General features: G+C 46.6%; 1 protein-coding gene across 4 annotated transcripts in view; it reads right to left on the bottom strand.

Annotated features, from left to right (window-relative positions):
- FLNB (filamin B) overlaps positions 1-15,722 on the bottom strand; it is a 138,848-nt gene that overhangs the window by 75,075 nt on the left and 48,051 nt on the right. For all 4 annotated transcript variants that reach the window (XM_024746378.1, XM_024746379.1, XM_024746380.1 and 1 more), the window contains exons 2-4: positions 7,068-7,316; positions 4,748-4,845; positions 2,189-2,336 (exon numbers count right to left, since the gene is read on the bottom strand). In XM_024746378.1, coding sequence (XP_024602146.1) covers positions 2,189-2,336; positions 4,748-4,845; positions 7,068-7,316 — 495 coding nt within the window. The remainder of the gene's footprint in view (positions 1-2,188; positions 2,337-4,747; positions 4,846-7,067; positions 7,317-15,722) is intronic.

The following is a 15,722-nucleotide window of genomic DNA, read 5'->3' as shown; positions in this document are numbered from 1 at the left end:
ACTGCAGCAAGAGGTCATTTTCTAGAAAACAGCACCATGAAAGGAAACCGCTTCATATTAACAATGGGGAAACATGACAGCCAGTGATAAGGTTATTGCAAACAAGCACTTTATGCCTTGATTAGATTCAATCCATTTGACCAATTTTGTTGACAGGAGATTTGGCTGTTTGCAGTTTTTTTGCCTTTAAGGAAGAATAACCTTTCAAATCAGATTCCTTATTCCAGTCACCGTCTTTGGTTATAGCTTAGAGAAGCACTTTTAAAGCAAGTGTGGACATGTCAACCTTCAACTGACTGCACTGCGGGGAGGGCTTCAAACAAAGTCCCCAGTCTCCATATAACACAAATGATTGCACAGACCCCACCTCATTGCCAAAAGGACTTCAAACGGTAAGTGGGTCTCTTCCAGAACTATCTGTCCTCTGGTCTAAATCATGCTAAAAAGACAGATGAGAAGGACTTGGATACTGAGGCTGAGAACAGCACACGGTCAGCACCACTGCCCTGGTCGTGTGTCATCTCAAGACTAAGCTGATGCTGGGACTTCCTTGGCGGTGCAGTGGTTAAGATTCTGTGCTTCCACTGCAGGGGGCATGGGTTCTATCCCTGGTTGGGGAACTAAGATCCTGCAAGCCTCGTGGCATGCCAAAAAAAAAAAAAAAAAAAAAAAAAAAAAAGAGACTAAGCTGATGCCAAGTAGGGCAATGCTATCTTCAAAGGGAATGAGTACCTAGACAAGAGCTCTGGATGTTTACAAAGTCAATGTCATTTTAAAAAAAACAAGAAAGCGGAAATTATCCTAGATTAAGAGTCTAAGGTAAAATAACAAGCAAATGTAGAAAGTGAATCTTAATCAGATCTTGGTTTGTAAAATGAGAAAAACTGTAAAAGACAATCGTAGGACAAGAGAGAAATTTGAATATAAACCGGATATTAGTTGTTATGAAATTATTGTTCATTTTCTTATGTGTGATAATGAATACTGTGGTTACAAAAGAGGATGTCCTATTCTTACGAGAGACTTGGCTGACGTACTGAGGAATGAATTGTTACCATGCCAGCAAATTAGTTTCAAATAATTCAACAATCACACACATGCACACACACATACACACATGGGACGAGAGACCACATTAGAATGTTAAGAACTGCAGATTCTAGGAGAGGACATACAAAATACTTTGTGTGTGTAAATGTCATCCTAACTGTAATTATGAAAATGAAAAAATAGAATGCACTCTTCCCCCTTGCCACAGAAAAGGGAACATATTGCATCTTGCTGTACTGATCTTTACCAGAATCCACACTGGGCTGAAATGCAACTGTTCTCTTTAAAAAAGCTGATGTGCGTTAAGTCAGGTGCCAACCAGAAAACCAAATTCCTCAAAATGCCTTTGAGCCACTCTAACGGTCTGAGCAGAACACTCCTTGGCAGCTGGCTAGGAGAGCATAAACAGGATGTCTTAGCAAGGAAGTATCTGCCAGGGGTTAACAATAGCTCCCACTGCATCTGGAAACCTGCAGCAGCTTTAGCATAACCGAAGGAGAAATGAATCAGCAGCCAGAAGACCCAGACTCCTGTCCCACCCCACCATGGTAATCTGGGGGACCTCCCCCACCCCCTCTTCCCTCCACCCCGACCTCCCCTTTCCTCTGTGGATTGGGCCTCTGATTCCTCATCTGAAAAATGGGAACAACAGTCCTTTCTTCATCCCAGGGTTACTGCACCCAAGTCACAAAGCAACAAACTCATCAGTCTCCATCACATTAAAGCAGCAGCGTTTCTGAAAGCCTAAATTCACAAGGCAGAAAAAGATGGTCATAAACAAATGGACCTTTAGGTAGAAAACATCTGACAGAGGAGGCCTGGGGTGTTTTTAAGTATGAAGCCTATACATTCTTTTTTTTTTTTTTTTTGCGGTACGCGGGCCTCTCACTGTTGTGGCCTCTCCCGTTGCAGAGCACAGGCTCCGGATGCGCAGGCCCAGCGGCCATGGCTCATGGGCCCAGCCGCTCCGCGGCATGTGGGATCCTCCCGGACCGGGGCACGAACCCGTGTCCCCCGCATCAGCAGGCAGACTCTCAACCACTGTGTCACCAGGGAAGCCCGTGAAGCCTATACATTCTTGATTCTCAATAATCAAGACTAGAGGACAAGCCTCAAATCCAACATGACCAGTGCTTACCTCTGCCATAGGCCCTGGCTTTCTTGGGGTTGAGTTTCGGTTTAAGAGGAGCCCCTGGCTTGAGCTTGGCTTTGGGGAACTGGGACAGGTAAGTCATCACCGAGTGCTCATCCACATCCGGGTGAATAATTTCTTCAGGAGTGATGACCTAGAATAACGACATGGTAGATGAACACGCAGAACATATCACTTTGCAACTATAGAAGTTTTTGCAAAAATCTCTTAAAGCAAACACTACTCTCAATAAAGTGAAACTACATCAAACTGGCATGGCAAAATCAGTTGTTTTTTTTTAACCTTTTAGAAGTGTCACCATCCCCTTTGGAAGCTGAGGACCCTCTCCAGACAATTCTATACGTAATTTCCAGAGGTTCATACCTCCCCACCCTGAAAAAAAAAAAAAAGGCCACTCACTCTTTTTTCCAGAAAAGATAAGCTATATCAAGTAAGGAAGAAGAAAAAGAACATGTGGGATTAAAGCACATTACCAAAAAGTGCATAAACTGGCCTTTTTCTTTGCTCTTATCCATTGTCTGCATTTCTATTGACTCAGCTACTAATAAAAAAATAAAAATAAAACCAAAAAGAGATAACACAATGACATATTAGATATGTGCTCTTGTAATATACACTGAATGTTTTTGTCCTCCCCAAATTCATATGTTAAAACCCTAATCCCTGGTGTGATGGTATTAAGAAGTAGGGCCTTTGGGGGTAAGTAGGCCTAGATGAGATGAGATCATGAGGGTGGAGGTCCCACGATGGGATTAGTGCCCTTATAAGAAGAGGAAGAAAGACCAGAGTTCACTCTCTCTCCATCTCAGTGTAAGGACACAGCCAGAAGGCAGTTTGCAGCTGTCTGCAAGCCAGGAAGAGAGCCCTCACCAAGAAGTGTATTTCCTGGCACCTTGATCTTGGAATTCCCAAGCTCTAGAACTGAGAAATAAATGTCTGTTGTTTAAGCCACCCAGTCAATGGTATTGTTATAGCAGCCTGAGTTAAGACAGGTCTCAATACATTAAAAGCCATTTAAAAAATAGGAAAGGGGAAATTTTCTCCTGACATTCAGCTTAGGAGCAAGATTTGACCTGTGCTGGACAGGTGGCCTCCCTGAAGGTGTCACAGTCCCAGTTCCACCAGCTGACCCAGCCCTAAACAGCACAAAAACTTCTCCTGCCACCAAGAGGTAAGCCACACCTCCTCAGAAGACTCTGTCTCATGAACAGGTCAACCAAATGCAGATAAACAACATATGTACCCAGCTTCCCCCACTCCATGGTAAAAAAGAAAAGAGGAAACATTCTGATAATTAGCCTGCAGCAACAAAACAGCTATTTGGGTTGGTACAGTCGCCTCCAATACGTTTTGTAAAATGTAGGATGTACGTTGATTTGGCATTTCTCCTAGGCAGCTCCTTCAACAACTTTACACACTGCCAACATCACATGAATGCCAAAAGGAGATGGGTTTTGGTTTAAGGGGAGATGAAAAACATATCATACCACTTCCTGAGGGTGGAAGAGCCAAGGAGTGAGCCTTGGAGAAGAGACATGATGCCAAAACCAAACCAAAGAAATATAGGCAAGATTTTCTACCTCCCAAGGGATCCTGTTACAAATACACTGAACTCAGCTCTGAATACCAACTCAAGACCTTAATGGAGCCTGTAATGAGGTCATCCATCCCCTGGCACTGGCTACCCACAACTTTTCTTGATTGAGTCTTTGAACATGCGAGTCATGGTGTCAGGGGTTGCTATTTAAACTCCTTGGAAGGGCTTAGAAGATTGGACCTCAACTAAGCAACGTGGCTACTGTAGACGGTATCCAAGACATATTCAATTTCCAAGTTCTGTTGTTATATTCCTTTGTTAGGATTATGAGCAATATGAATTCTTAAACACTTTCCATTAATGGCGAGTTATCCTGGTTTAAATTTCTTAAAAAGTTCTAAGTGACTTGCTTGAAGATATTGGATTTTAAAAAATGTTTAATAGGTTAAAAATGGTCAAATACTGGCAATTTCTTATGGTTAAGGTCCACATTTGCAGTCTGGCATCCAGACACGGCCTTTGTGATCTTTGGAACAGAAATACTAGAAAATTCAGGACTTCCCTGGTGGCACAGTGGTTAAGACTCTGCACTCCCAATGCAGGGGGCCAGGTTCAATCCCTGGTCAGGGAACTAGATCCCACATGCATGCCACAACTAAGAGTTCACATGCCACAAATGAGGAGCCAGTGAGCCACAACTAAGGAGCTCGCCTGCTGCAACCAAGACCAGGCACAACCAAATAAATAAATAAATGAATAAAATAAATATTAAAAAAAATACTAGAAAATCTGTCACATGTGACAGTGAAGATCTTTAGGGGATCTACAAGCACCTAAGTCAATGAGAACCTATTAATATGGGTAAACTGAGGAAGATGGGAGACAGCCACAGACAATGCTCATTGAAAGCTGACCACTGAGGAGGTCAGACTGCCTGCCAGACCCAAAGGCATCCACAGAGCATCAGGGGAAACAGCTTCGTGGGACACGCATGCTTCTACACATACCTGTGGGACACCCAGCCAGTCGTCTGCCTGCTGCATGGCTTCTCGTGCATTATCCACAGGCTTTCGTGGATCCCAGGATTCCCAGTCTGGGCACAGACCTGTTAACATCACACAAAAGATGCTGTTAGTATTAACTGACTGAAGAGGTTAAAGGAAACCAGGTGCCTAAACTAAACTCACTCAGTCTCTTGAGAGAACAGTTTCTTCCAAAAATCTTAGTGAACTGTATGCTTTATGGGCCAAAAGTATCACAGATATGAGTATGCCAAGGTAGAAACTATTCTGCCTGAGCTGAGACTTCTTCTTCAGGCTGTTATCTTCTTGCATTCAGAGAGGAATTTACCCATTCCTTAAGGGTGTGGTGTAAATAAATGAACAAACAAAGCCTGTAAAACCATTTGGGCCTGGTACCTTTTTGCAGCAGAGATTTTTTGGACACATCACACTCACACTTCTGTGCTCTGGTCACCAAATGTGTGGGGTTGACATCAGCTGTGTGTCCTATGATTTAACTTAATTCTGACAGTATCTACCTGGAAACAGCATCAGAACCCACAGGCTAAGGGCTCAGTCCCACAAGACTCCTCCAACCCCAACTTCAGAGCCCAATCACAAGTCCAGATTTGTCACCTGGGCTTCTGACCAACCAGCTACTAATCAGAGGTTCCTACAACCCCCTCCTCAGGTTGGATTGTTTCCTAGAGTGGCTCACAGATCTCAGGAAAACAGTTTACTTACTGGGTCACTGGTTTATTATAAAAGGATTTTACTAAATGGAAGAGATGCATAGGGCAAGGTGGGAGAAGGGGCAAGGAGCTTCCATGTCCTTTAAGGCACACCACCACCCCAGGACCACCACATGTTCACCAGCCGGAAGCTCCCCAAACCCTGTAGCTCAGGGATTTTTATGGAGGCTTCATTGCACAGGCTGGACTGATTAAATCACCTGCCATTAGTGGTTAACTCAACCTCTATCCCCTTTCCCCTTCCTGGAAGTCAGGGGACAGGGGAGAAAGTTCCAACCCTCTAATCTGATTGGTTCCCCTGACATCCAGCCCCCATCCTTTGGGGCATTCCAAAAGTCACCTCATTAACAAACTCAGGCATGGCTGAATGACACCACTACCACAGCTCTTTTCGCTTAGTAAATTCCAAGGGTTTTAGGAGCTCTGTGCCAGGAAAGGGGACAAAAACCAAACATATATTTCGTATTATAAGTTACAGTATCACAATCACAATCCTGGATGTACCTAGAAGACTGAACTAACATCCTGTGTACTTACAACATTCACTTGCTCAAAGGCCTAAACCTAGAATTATCTCAAAAACCTTTGTAACCACAAGAAGTATAGGGCTGGAGTAAAAATCCCCAGGTTTAAACTGGAAAGAGGCACCCTAAAATGTGTCTTTGCATGGAAGCAAGAAAGAGGGCCCTGGGAAATGAACTAATGCTGAGCTTTGAGTTACTTCTGGATGACACCAGCTTACAGGCTCTCAAGGAAGACTGGGGCCTAGGGCCAGCCCTCCTTCCCTATCCAGCTGACACCAGCTAGTTGAGCGTGTTGAGAACCACTAGCTTACTTAATACCAACGTGCTCAGCATATACAGAGCAATCAGTAAATGGAAAATATGATTATTTGGGCAGATTTTTTATTAAAAACAATTTTGGACGTGCACATAAACACAGGCTCTGGTTTTTCTATTGAGAGTGTATCAGCAAACTCTACCCATCAATCTAAACCCTCCAGTGAGGATAATTACTACCTTGGTGTACATTCAACCACTCAGAAAGGAGAAGCCCGTCAAGGGTGGAAAAGGCTCCAACTGGATCCTTACCAAGCACTATTTCACAGCAATGCAGAAAGAAAAGGTCAGAGAAAGCCATATATAGTCAACCCAGTGGTTGACAAAGACTGGTACTTTCCACTCAATAAAAGTTTTTAGATTTTCATGCCAAACCACCTAATAGGGCACGTGTTAAAGCCAATGGGAAACTAGGCACCAACTGTGGAAAGAGGGAGAAGAAGAGGACTTGGGGTCTGGAAGCCGAACTCAAGGTCTGCTCTGAGCATGAAGGCAAATTCATTCAGAATTTGCGTAAATAATTCAACAAGCCTACGGATAGACCTATAAGACCTGCCATCAGAAAGGCAAACGGAGCCATTTTTAGTTCCTTTAGTTATCTTACAATGGGCTAAAAACCAGGAGAAATAGACCAATCACAGCAAACCTAGCTTTCCCACCAAAAACCAAGAGGTTTAGGGGTCCACATACCCCACCCCTCCGGAAGGGATGGCTCAGGCAGCCATTGGCACTTACCTGGAGCACAGCTGTCTACCAGGGCTCCCAGGGCTTTGCCATCTTGCCAGTTCTGATTAAAATTGGTGATGGGCAAGTAGGGGATCTTGTTCTGAATCCACCCCAGCAGCCTCTGCTTTGGCGTCTGCTTCTTGGCATCGTCGTCCCCTTCATCCTCCCACACAGGCATGGAGATGGAGTAGTGGAGGATCAGCGTCCACACCAGGCCCAAGATGAGCTTCAGGTTCCCATCCACGATGGCTTTGCTGTCTGAGCAGAGAGACACAGGCCTGGTCAAGCCTCTGGGTTGCACAGGTATGAATCACATTCTTTGTAAGGAAGTAAATGGAGTCCTCAACTGTTAGAGAACCACACTGAGCTATATGAGAGTGAAGGGATGCAATGCTGGCATTTGCTCCAAAATACTTAAGGATGCGAAGAGATGAAATAAGATTCCAAAACGTTGTTAACCAGTGTCATTGGATTATAAGTCCATGAAAACGCATTATTCCACTGTCTCTATTTTTACATGCATTTGAAATTTTCCATAATAAAAAGGTTTTTTTTAATTTCAAGAAATCATTTCAGAAATACAGACAATAACAAGAGGTGGCTGCATTCCAGAGATAACCACCTGTTAACCTGGCAGTATACTGTCTACCAGATTGTGTGCACACATATGTGTATGTGTTTGCTGCCGGGATTTATATAATACTATAAATTATAGTATATTATACTATAATTTATATTATGCTATATGATCAGTCTTGAAATCTTTCTTTTCAGTAATCACTATGTCCTAGATATCTTTTCCCTATAAAAAGTTGTTTCTGTTTACACCCCCATCTATGTGTTTAAGAGGTCATTTTCTCTCAGATCTCACAAATACTGGGTGTTATCAATCATTTTCATCTCACTTCTCGGACAAGTTAGTCATTCATAACAGTTAAGCTAATCTAATTGGGCAAAGTGTTGCCAGGAGGATAAGTGACTGGCCAAAGGCATGGCCCCTTTTCTAGTCATCCCCCAGCTTAACAGGACATGCCCTGCCACTGGCCAGCCCCTTCTGGAACTCTCACTGCCACTGGTTTCTACTTCCCACTCCCCTTGGCTTCCCTGTGGCTCTCTGTCCTCTTTCTAACTTCCATCTACACCCATCAAAATTCACACATTATCTCCAAGATATCTGTCTTTCTGCCTGTCTCTCCATTTCCTACACCCTAAACAACCTTTGTTACAACCCCCCATTCTGCCAGGACCCCAAGGTGAAAATGTCAGAATCATCTTAGACTGCTCCTCCAAAGCCCTGGAGCAGTTCCCACAACAATTCTCTCCCTACCTCTTGGCAAATCCTTTTCTACACTCTCCCCCAAAATATGTGGCCCCTCCTCCCCTCTCTGCTTCCTCAACAGCCATGAAGCTCCATCATTGTTCACATAACCCGAGAACCATCCTTCTAGTCAGGTATCCCTGTGCTTCCCCATTCACCAATCGTCCCTGCTGCCCAGGGTTAAACTCCCTAGACATGTAGCACCTTGAGAGACCTACACAACCTCCACCCGGCCTGCTTTTCCACCCTTGTCACTGCCACCCACCACATTTCACATTCCAGACTCCTCACTCCTGGAGCACATCTTGCTGTGAACCCTCTGGACTTCTCCACCTCTTCTGTATTCCCTGTGATGACAAGGCCCTTCACCCCATCCTCCTGCAGGACAAACCCCAGATAATCATTCAAGGGCCAGATCTAACAGATGGTGCACTTCACTCCCACCAGCCTCTGTGTAACCACACCAGGGTCCTCTCATGACAACAACCATTCATTCCTCAGCCTCCCCCCCCACCCCCACTCCAGGGATGCGAGCTCCTGACGGGGAGTAACTAAGCCTTCTTCATCTTGCAGCTCCCCACGCCCTGTCCCTCCCTCCCACCCACCCACCGCAAGCCACCTGAATGTTGGTTAAACACACGCCAAAACTGTACTTAATGAAACCCAGCTACAACCACATGAAAAATAAACTCACATGCTGTTAAGGAGTAAATGGCATGCCATTCAATACTGAAAGGGTGGGGCTTTTTTAAAAATCAACCTGTTTATTGTTATGTCCTCTTATAAGAAAAAAAAACCCTCCTAAAAGCCCACACCCAAACCCACAGAAATCAAAGGTAATTTCACAGTTGCAGGTCAGTCATAACAAAACTTGATCACGTAAAACTGGATAGCATAAAGATTATCATGAACTGGCTGGTCAGACACACTAAATTCGAGCAATCCTCATTCAAAGTTAAGGTGCCCAGGGATTTTCTACATAATGAACTGTATAACTAACTATTAAGCAGGACTGTCGGCATAACTCACGGGGCCCAGTGACAAATGAAAATACAGGATTCCTTGTCCAAAAAGTATTAAGAATTTCAAGATGGCAACAGCAGAGCATTAAACCAAGCACACAGAACCCCCCTGAGCACAGGGCTCTGTATAGCCGCCCGGGTCGTGTAACCATGAAGCCAGCACTGCTCCTGAGGTCCTGTGGTCAAAGGAGTGGTGATGCACACGAAACACTGAACCCCTGCACAGAATACAGGTATCCAAGGAATTCATTCTGCTAGACCAGCTGACAGTCCTTGACTGTGCCTGAAATTTTAGGATTAGATGTCCCGTTACGAGTGTGTCTTTAAAGTGCTATTGATTACTGAGTTACTACCTACCGATGGTAAAAAAAATTCCACGTCAAACCATTTTCCATGCCAGTTTCCTTTATTCAGCCTAAGGGGAGAAGAGCAGTCTTCAGAAGGGTGAGGGGAGATGGGGGGAGAAGCAGAGCGTGTGCATGCTTATTGCTAATCCAGGTAAGGGGTGGACCTGGCCACGTCTGGTCTTGCACCAGGCAGAATCTGAACAGGTCAGAGTCTCATCCAGCCACAGGCATCCGTCTGCAAAGCTCAAACTTCCCTGAGTTATGTTTTAAAGGCTTTTCGAAGGCAAACTTGCAGATTTCGTCCATAAATCAAAACGTGAAACCAGTTTGCTCTATTTTTACCCAGCTTACACATGTTGGTTTAAAGGAATGAGACATGAGTCTTTTTCAAAAAGATTTGAGGGAAATATGACCCAGTAAAAGTCTGAGCCAAATTCACGAAACATACAATGCCCAGAACTTCTGTTTCCAGTGAATTCAAGGTGGGTGTCCAAATGGGAAAGCCCCCATTAAGGTCTCATTGGGATAAATGATACTTTCATTCTGCTATTCTAAGAAGCTGTCCTCATTCCAAAAGTGATTATGACAGGTGAAAGTTCAAATGCTTCACCAAGCTCTTGGAACAATAAAAAGATGGCGACTTGCCCAAAATGCCTCCCCATTCCCACCCATATGAAGTAGGAGGCTCCCCAAGCCTTGAAAATGAAATGCTACACAGCATCACAATGTCCATGTGTAACCATCACAGCAGACTACAGAACTTTCAGCCGTGAGCGTGCTCTGTGATGTTTATGTCAAGTGTAAACATGCAGCAGAGGCGGAAGGAGGAAAAGGCCAGGTCAGCTGGAAGCCTCTCAGGCAGGATTCCACCTTCCTGAGTTACTGAGGGCCTCTTTCAGGAATAAAATAAGCCAACGCCCACCATGCCTGCCCCACCTCCTAGAATCTGCTTAGACTGTCAGTGGGTTGGAATCTGGCCACAAGCTTCTCCTCCCCAAATTCAACCAATCACAATCCCCATGTAACTGGTCCTGGCTCCTGACAACACTGGCCCTCCAACCACACACACCTTCTGGAACTACTTAAAATTAGCCCAAGTTGCATACAAGTGAGGGCAATGGCTTTCCCCCCACCCGACCCCAATAGCTAGAAAGTTAACTCAAGCTATTACAAATTCTAGGATGGGGTGTTTTCACATCATTTCAGCACATGAGTTTCCCAGTCCTGTTAAGCAGCATTCTGGAATGGGTGCAAGTATGGGTGGAAACCAGCTGCTTTTAGGCAATCTTCAGCAGCATCTTAGAAACATCTCCTTTGTAGACAAGTTCCCCACCAGGTAAGAGAGATGGTGATCTTCTACCTCTCTCTACTTTTACCAGGAGGGCTGGACCCAGGCAACCATCGGCGCTCCTACTCCGTTCACGGGGTCAACCCTCTCTCCTGGCTGTTGCCAGGGTGTCAGGGGTTGGGGGCCTGGGAGAAGGGGCCTGGGGGGACACCATCCCTCATTTTTGCTCTCCTGGCTAAGGACAGCAGATCATATTGCAGCTGGCTGCTGGATCAGAAGCAGCCAACATGTGGCTGTAGGAATCCAGGAGAGGCAGGAGTATCAGGAAACCTCCTTCCAGTGTGCTTGGGGACAAGTCACCAAGGCCATACTCTGCACTATGACTTGGCCGCCTGGGGAACAGGCTGCCACACACCCTGCTCCCTGTCCTCTCTCTCTGTTACCCTCTGAGAGGCAGTGTGGCAGACCGGTCGCAAGAACGGACTCTGAAACCGGCAGCTCAACTAGGTATGCCACTTTACAACCTGCTCAACCTCACTGAGCCTCATTTTTCCTTGTTTCCCAAATGGGAATATTCATAATCACCACCTTTACAGGGCTGCTGTAAGGAGTAGGTGGGTTAGGAAATTCTAATAGCCAAGCACACTGCCTGGCACACAGCAGGCGCTTAATTACCCCCTTCCCTCCCTTTCTCATTCACCTAATATCTGAGTACCTGCCATGTGCCACTCTTTCCTAGAACCAGAAGCCCAGAAGTTTTATTCCCAGTTTGTACGCAAGCAGGAAACAAAAGGTAAGAAAGTACCTTGTGAATTAATGGGAGGATAAAATGTTCAATATGTCACTTCTCTGAATCAAGCAATTCATCCAGAGGTTAGGCCTGAGACCCCCAGAGAGGAACAAAGAACTGCCCAGGAGCAAAACTACTGATAGAGCTTCCCTGGTGGCGCAGTCGTTGAGAGTCTGCCTGCCGATGCAGGGGACACGGGTTCGTGCCCCGGTCCGGGAAGATCCCACATGCCGCGGAGCGGCTGGGCCCGTGAGCCATGGCCGCTGAGCCTGCGCGTCCAGAGCCTGTGCTCCGCAACGGGAGAGGCCACAACAGTGAGAGGCCCGCATACCGCAAAAAAAAAAAACACAAACTATTGATAATTTATCAGGACCCTCCTGAAAGAGAAAATGGTACAAAGAGCAGCCCATGTGAGCCAACGGTCTGGCCCTCCTTGACTTCCAAGCTTCACCTTGCCCCAGGCTCATCCTTGATTCCTGGCCTCAGCCCACTTGGCCCAGAACTCTCTCCCCAGCTAGCTAATGCCTCTTCTACATCCAACTCTGCAAAACTAGAACAGGTCCCCTATTAAGTGCCCCTTCGAGGCTGTGTGCCCTCCTTTCAGTGTAACTACAGCTGTGCTTAAATAATCACCTATCGGGAATTCCCTGGGGGCCCAGTGGTTAGGACTTGGTGCTTTCACTGCCATAGCCTGGGTTCAGTCCCCGGTCCAGGAACTAGGATCCCGGATCCTGCAAGCAGAGTGGCACGTCCAGAAAAAAAAATGTAAATAAGCACCTGTCATGTCTGCCTCCTCTGCTCAAGGTGTCAGCTGTGCAAAGGCAGAAATGGACCATTGAGCTTCCCGCTGATCTCGCAGCCTGGACACCTGGCTGTTTGGGAGACAGGCTGGCACAGGCACACGTCCCTGCCTGCTGAGCTCCAGTGCTCTATGAGGGGTGGTGCTGCCTGTGTAGAGTGTATGCAAAAAGCACATGCACAACCCTTTCCGGCAGGGTTTAAACTGCTCCAGACTGTGGCCACCTCCGCACCCCCAGCAGGCAACAAAGCACGTGGCACAGGGGGCAGGCAGGAGAGGTGAGGTCCTTAAGGTGCAGGCTCTGCAGGTATGGGCTCCGCGCCACCACACCGGTTGTAGGACCCTGGCCAAGCCATCCAACCCCTGGGCGCCTATAAGTCGAGGATAATGTTGGAACAGGAGCACAGGGCTGCTGGGAAGACTAAGCACGACAATACACCTCCAGCGCTCAGACCCTCACTCAGTCCGTTTTTGTTAAATGCTGGTATTGTTACTATTATTCTTACCAGCAGTGACTTCGACATGCTTTTGTCAACACTGAGACAACAAGGCAAAGGCAGAAGGTAAAAGGAAAGCTTAGCAGTGACAGGTGGTGACCTGCAAGTTTGCGCTGGGGCTTCCTGTCAACATCGGTTGTTTGCAGCGTCCCATGCAGAGCTGCCCCAAGGTAACCCCGCACTGCAGCGCTCACATCACCTGGCCCAGCACCACGCGGCAGCCCGGTGCTCACTGACATCCCAGGTCGGCTTGGCAGTTTCCCTCCGTCCTGCCTCCTTTCCCAAGCTGAACAAACTATGGCTGAATTGTCAGCCAAGAGGGCACCCTGAACTGAAAGGAGACAGTTTACCACTTTCCTCGGTTTCTCAGTCAAAACCAAGCCCAGGGACTTCCCTGGTGGCACAGTGGTTAAGAATCCACCTGCCAATGCAGGGGACACAGGTTTGAGCCCTGATCCGGGAAGATCCCACATGCCGCGGAGCAGCTAAGCCCGTGTACCACAACTACAGAGCCCGCGTGCCACAACTACCGAAGCTCACGTGCCTAGAGCCCGTGCTCTGCCACAAGAGAAGCCACTGCAATGAGAAGCTCGTGCACCGCAACAAAGAGTAGCCCCTGCTCGCAGCACCTAGAGAAAACCTGTGCACAGCAATGAGGACCCAATGCAGCCCTAAATAAATAAATAAATAAATAACTTTTGTTTAAACAAAAAAGCAAGCCCAGGGGCTTCCCTGGTGGCGCAGTGGTTGAGAATCCGCCTACCAATGAGGGGGACACCAGTTCGAGCCCTGGTCCGGGAAGATCCCACATGCCGCGGAGCAACTAAGCCCATGCGTCACAACTACTGAGCCTGCGCTCTAGAGCCCACAAGCTACAACTACTGAGCCCGCATGCCACAACTACTGAAGCCCGCGCACCTAGAGCCTGTGCTCCACAATGAACAGAAGCCACCGCAACGAAAAGCCCGTGCACTGCAATGAAGAGTAGCCCCCACTCACCACAACTAGAAAGCCCGCACGCAGCAGCAAAGACCCAACACAGCCAAAAGTAAATAAATTTATTTTAAAAAAAAGAAAGAAAGAAACAAGTCCAGATACCACTTGTTCTCAAGGTCATGCAGAAGACCATCTCAGTCGGCTGCCCAGAACGGGAGTCACATTTCTGGGGGTGCAACAGTCCTTGCATCCACACAACAGAGGATGAATGGTGCACTTTGACCCCTTGGCAGGATGAAGGGGGCTAGGCTGACTTCTCCACACATACCCCTGCCCCTACCCCTCCGGCTCAAGGCTTCTCTCCAGGGCCTGGAACCAACAAAGGGCTAAAGAGGACAAGACAGACTTTTCTAACCAGGTGACTCACACCTCTAATGACTAAAGGATACCATGGCAAAGTCTACTCTCTAGCCACTAAAACCCTCCCTCGCCTTCTCCCAGGCATGTGGCTTCCTGCTAGATGGCCCCGCAGTCTCCCCAGTTCGGTGATGCGGTTGCCTCACCAGTGGACAGCAGAAGGAAATGTGCCACCACATGGCTTTGGGCAGTAGGTGGGCATCCTCTGAGCACTCTCCCCACAACAGCCAGCCAGAGTACCTGGCACTGCAGTCACTGAGCTGTGACCTGTCCCAAAAGAGGCCAGGCAAGGTGATGGAAGGAACCTGGGTCCCAGCATAGGGTGCCCCGCCAAACTGAAGCCTGAAAAAAGCCACTGTATTTTTCTAAAAATCTCTTCGTTACGCCAGTTTAACCATAATAAGAGGATGTTCTGGGCCTTGAAGACCTTAAATCACATGGGCCTATTCTTATTTCTGTCAGTAAGATAAAATACAGACCACAATAAAATAAGGGTGGATCGGGGCACTGGGGTCAGCTGGATTTCCGATTCTTTTCCTTGCTCATGAACTACTCAAGGATGAAAAAAGAACTGTTTGAATTAACAAATTTTACATATTGCTATGTCAGGCTTCAGTTAAGAGAGTTCATCTGGAAGGCCTTTTCATGTTAGTAATTTTTCAAGAGTTGATACAATAGACCAAGGGTGGCAAGTGGTGTTGGCACATGAGGTGAAACTCTTTCACTGTGTTGAGAAAGATTCTGAGGCCCTGTCTGGTTTCATTGAGGAAGACTGCTGAAATGGATTACCAATGCCTGCCATACACAAGGCAGGGGGAATAGAGAGGCTCAGATTACTGTGCAGATTAGCAATGCCTGCCCTGGGCACAGCTTGAGGAATGGTGGCTGGGATTTCTTTGCAAGAGAATGGAGTAAGCATTCCCAAATCCCTGATTTGAGATTTCGTTTATAGGTCCATAACACGTTACTTATGCATAACCCCAGACTTCAAATTTTTTGCTTTGCCAGCTATTGCTTCTGTTCTCTCTCATTTGCCGGACTTCTGCCAAGAATAATTAGAACAAATTATTTCATAAATATCTTATTTTTATTTTGGTACAGAGCTTCTGGTGGACTTTCAGACCATAGATACTGTGATGGTGCCCTGTTTCGTAATTTATCCCAAACACCTACTTTCTGGTTAAGAGGTATCCTTTATTTAAAAGTTGCATTTATGGGAATTCCCTGGCAATCCAGTGGTTAAGACCCCA

Source organism: Neophocaena asiaeorientalis, unplaced genomic scaffold (assembly GCF_003031525.2).
Source record: "Neophocaena asiaeorientalis asiaeorientalis breed wild unplaced genomic scaffold, Neophocaena_asiaeorientalis_V1.1 scaffold251, whole genome shotgun sequence".
Taxonomy (NCBI): Eukaryota; Metazoa; Chordata; class Mammalia; order Artiodactyla; family Phocoenidae; genus Neophocaena; species Neophocaena asiaeorientalis.
The sequence above is the reverse complement of the archived record's forward strand: the minus strand, read 5'-3'. Positions and strand labels throughout refer to the sequence as shown.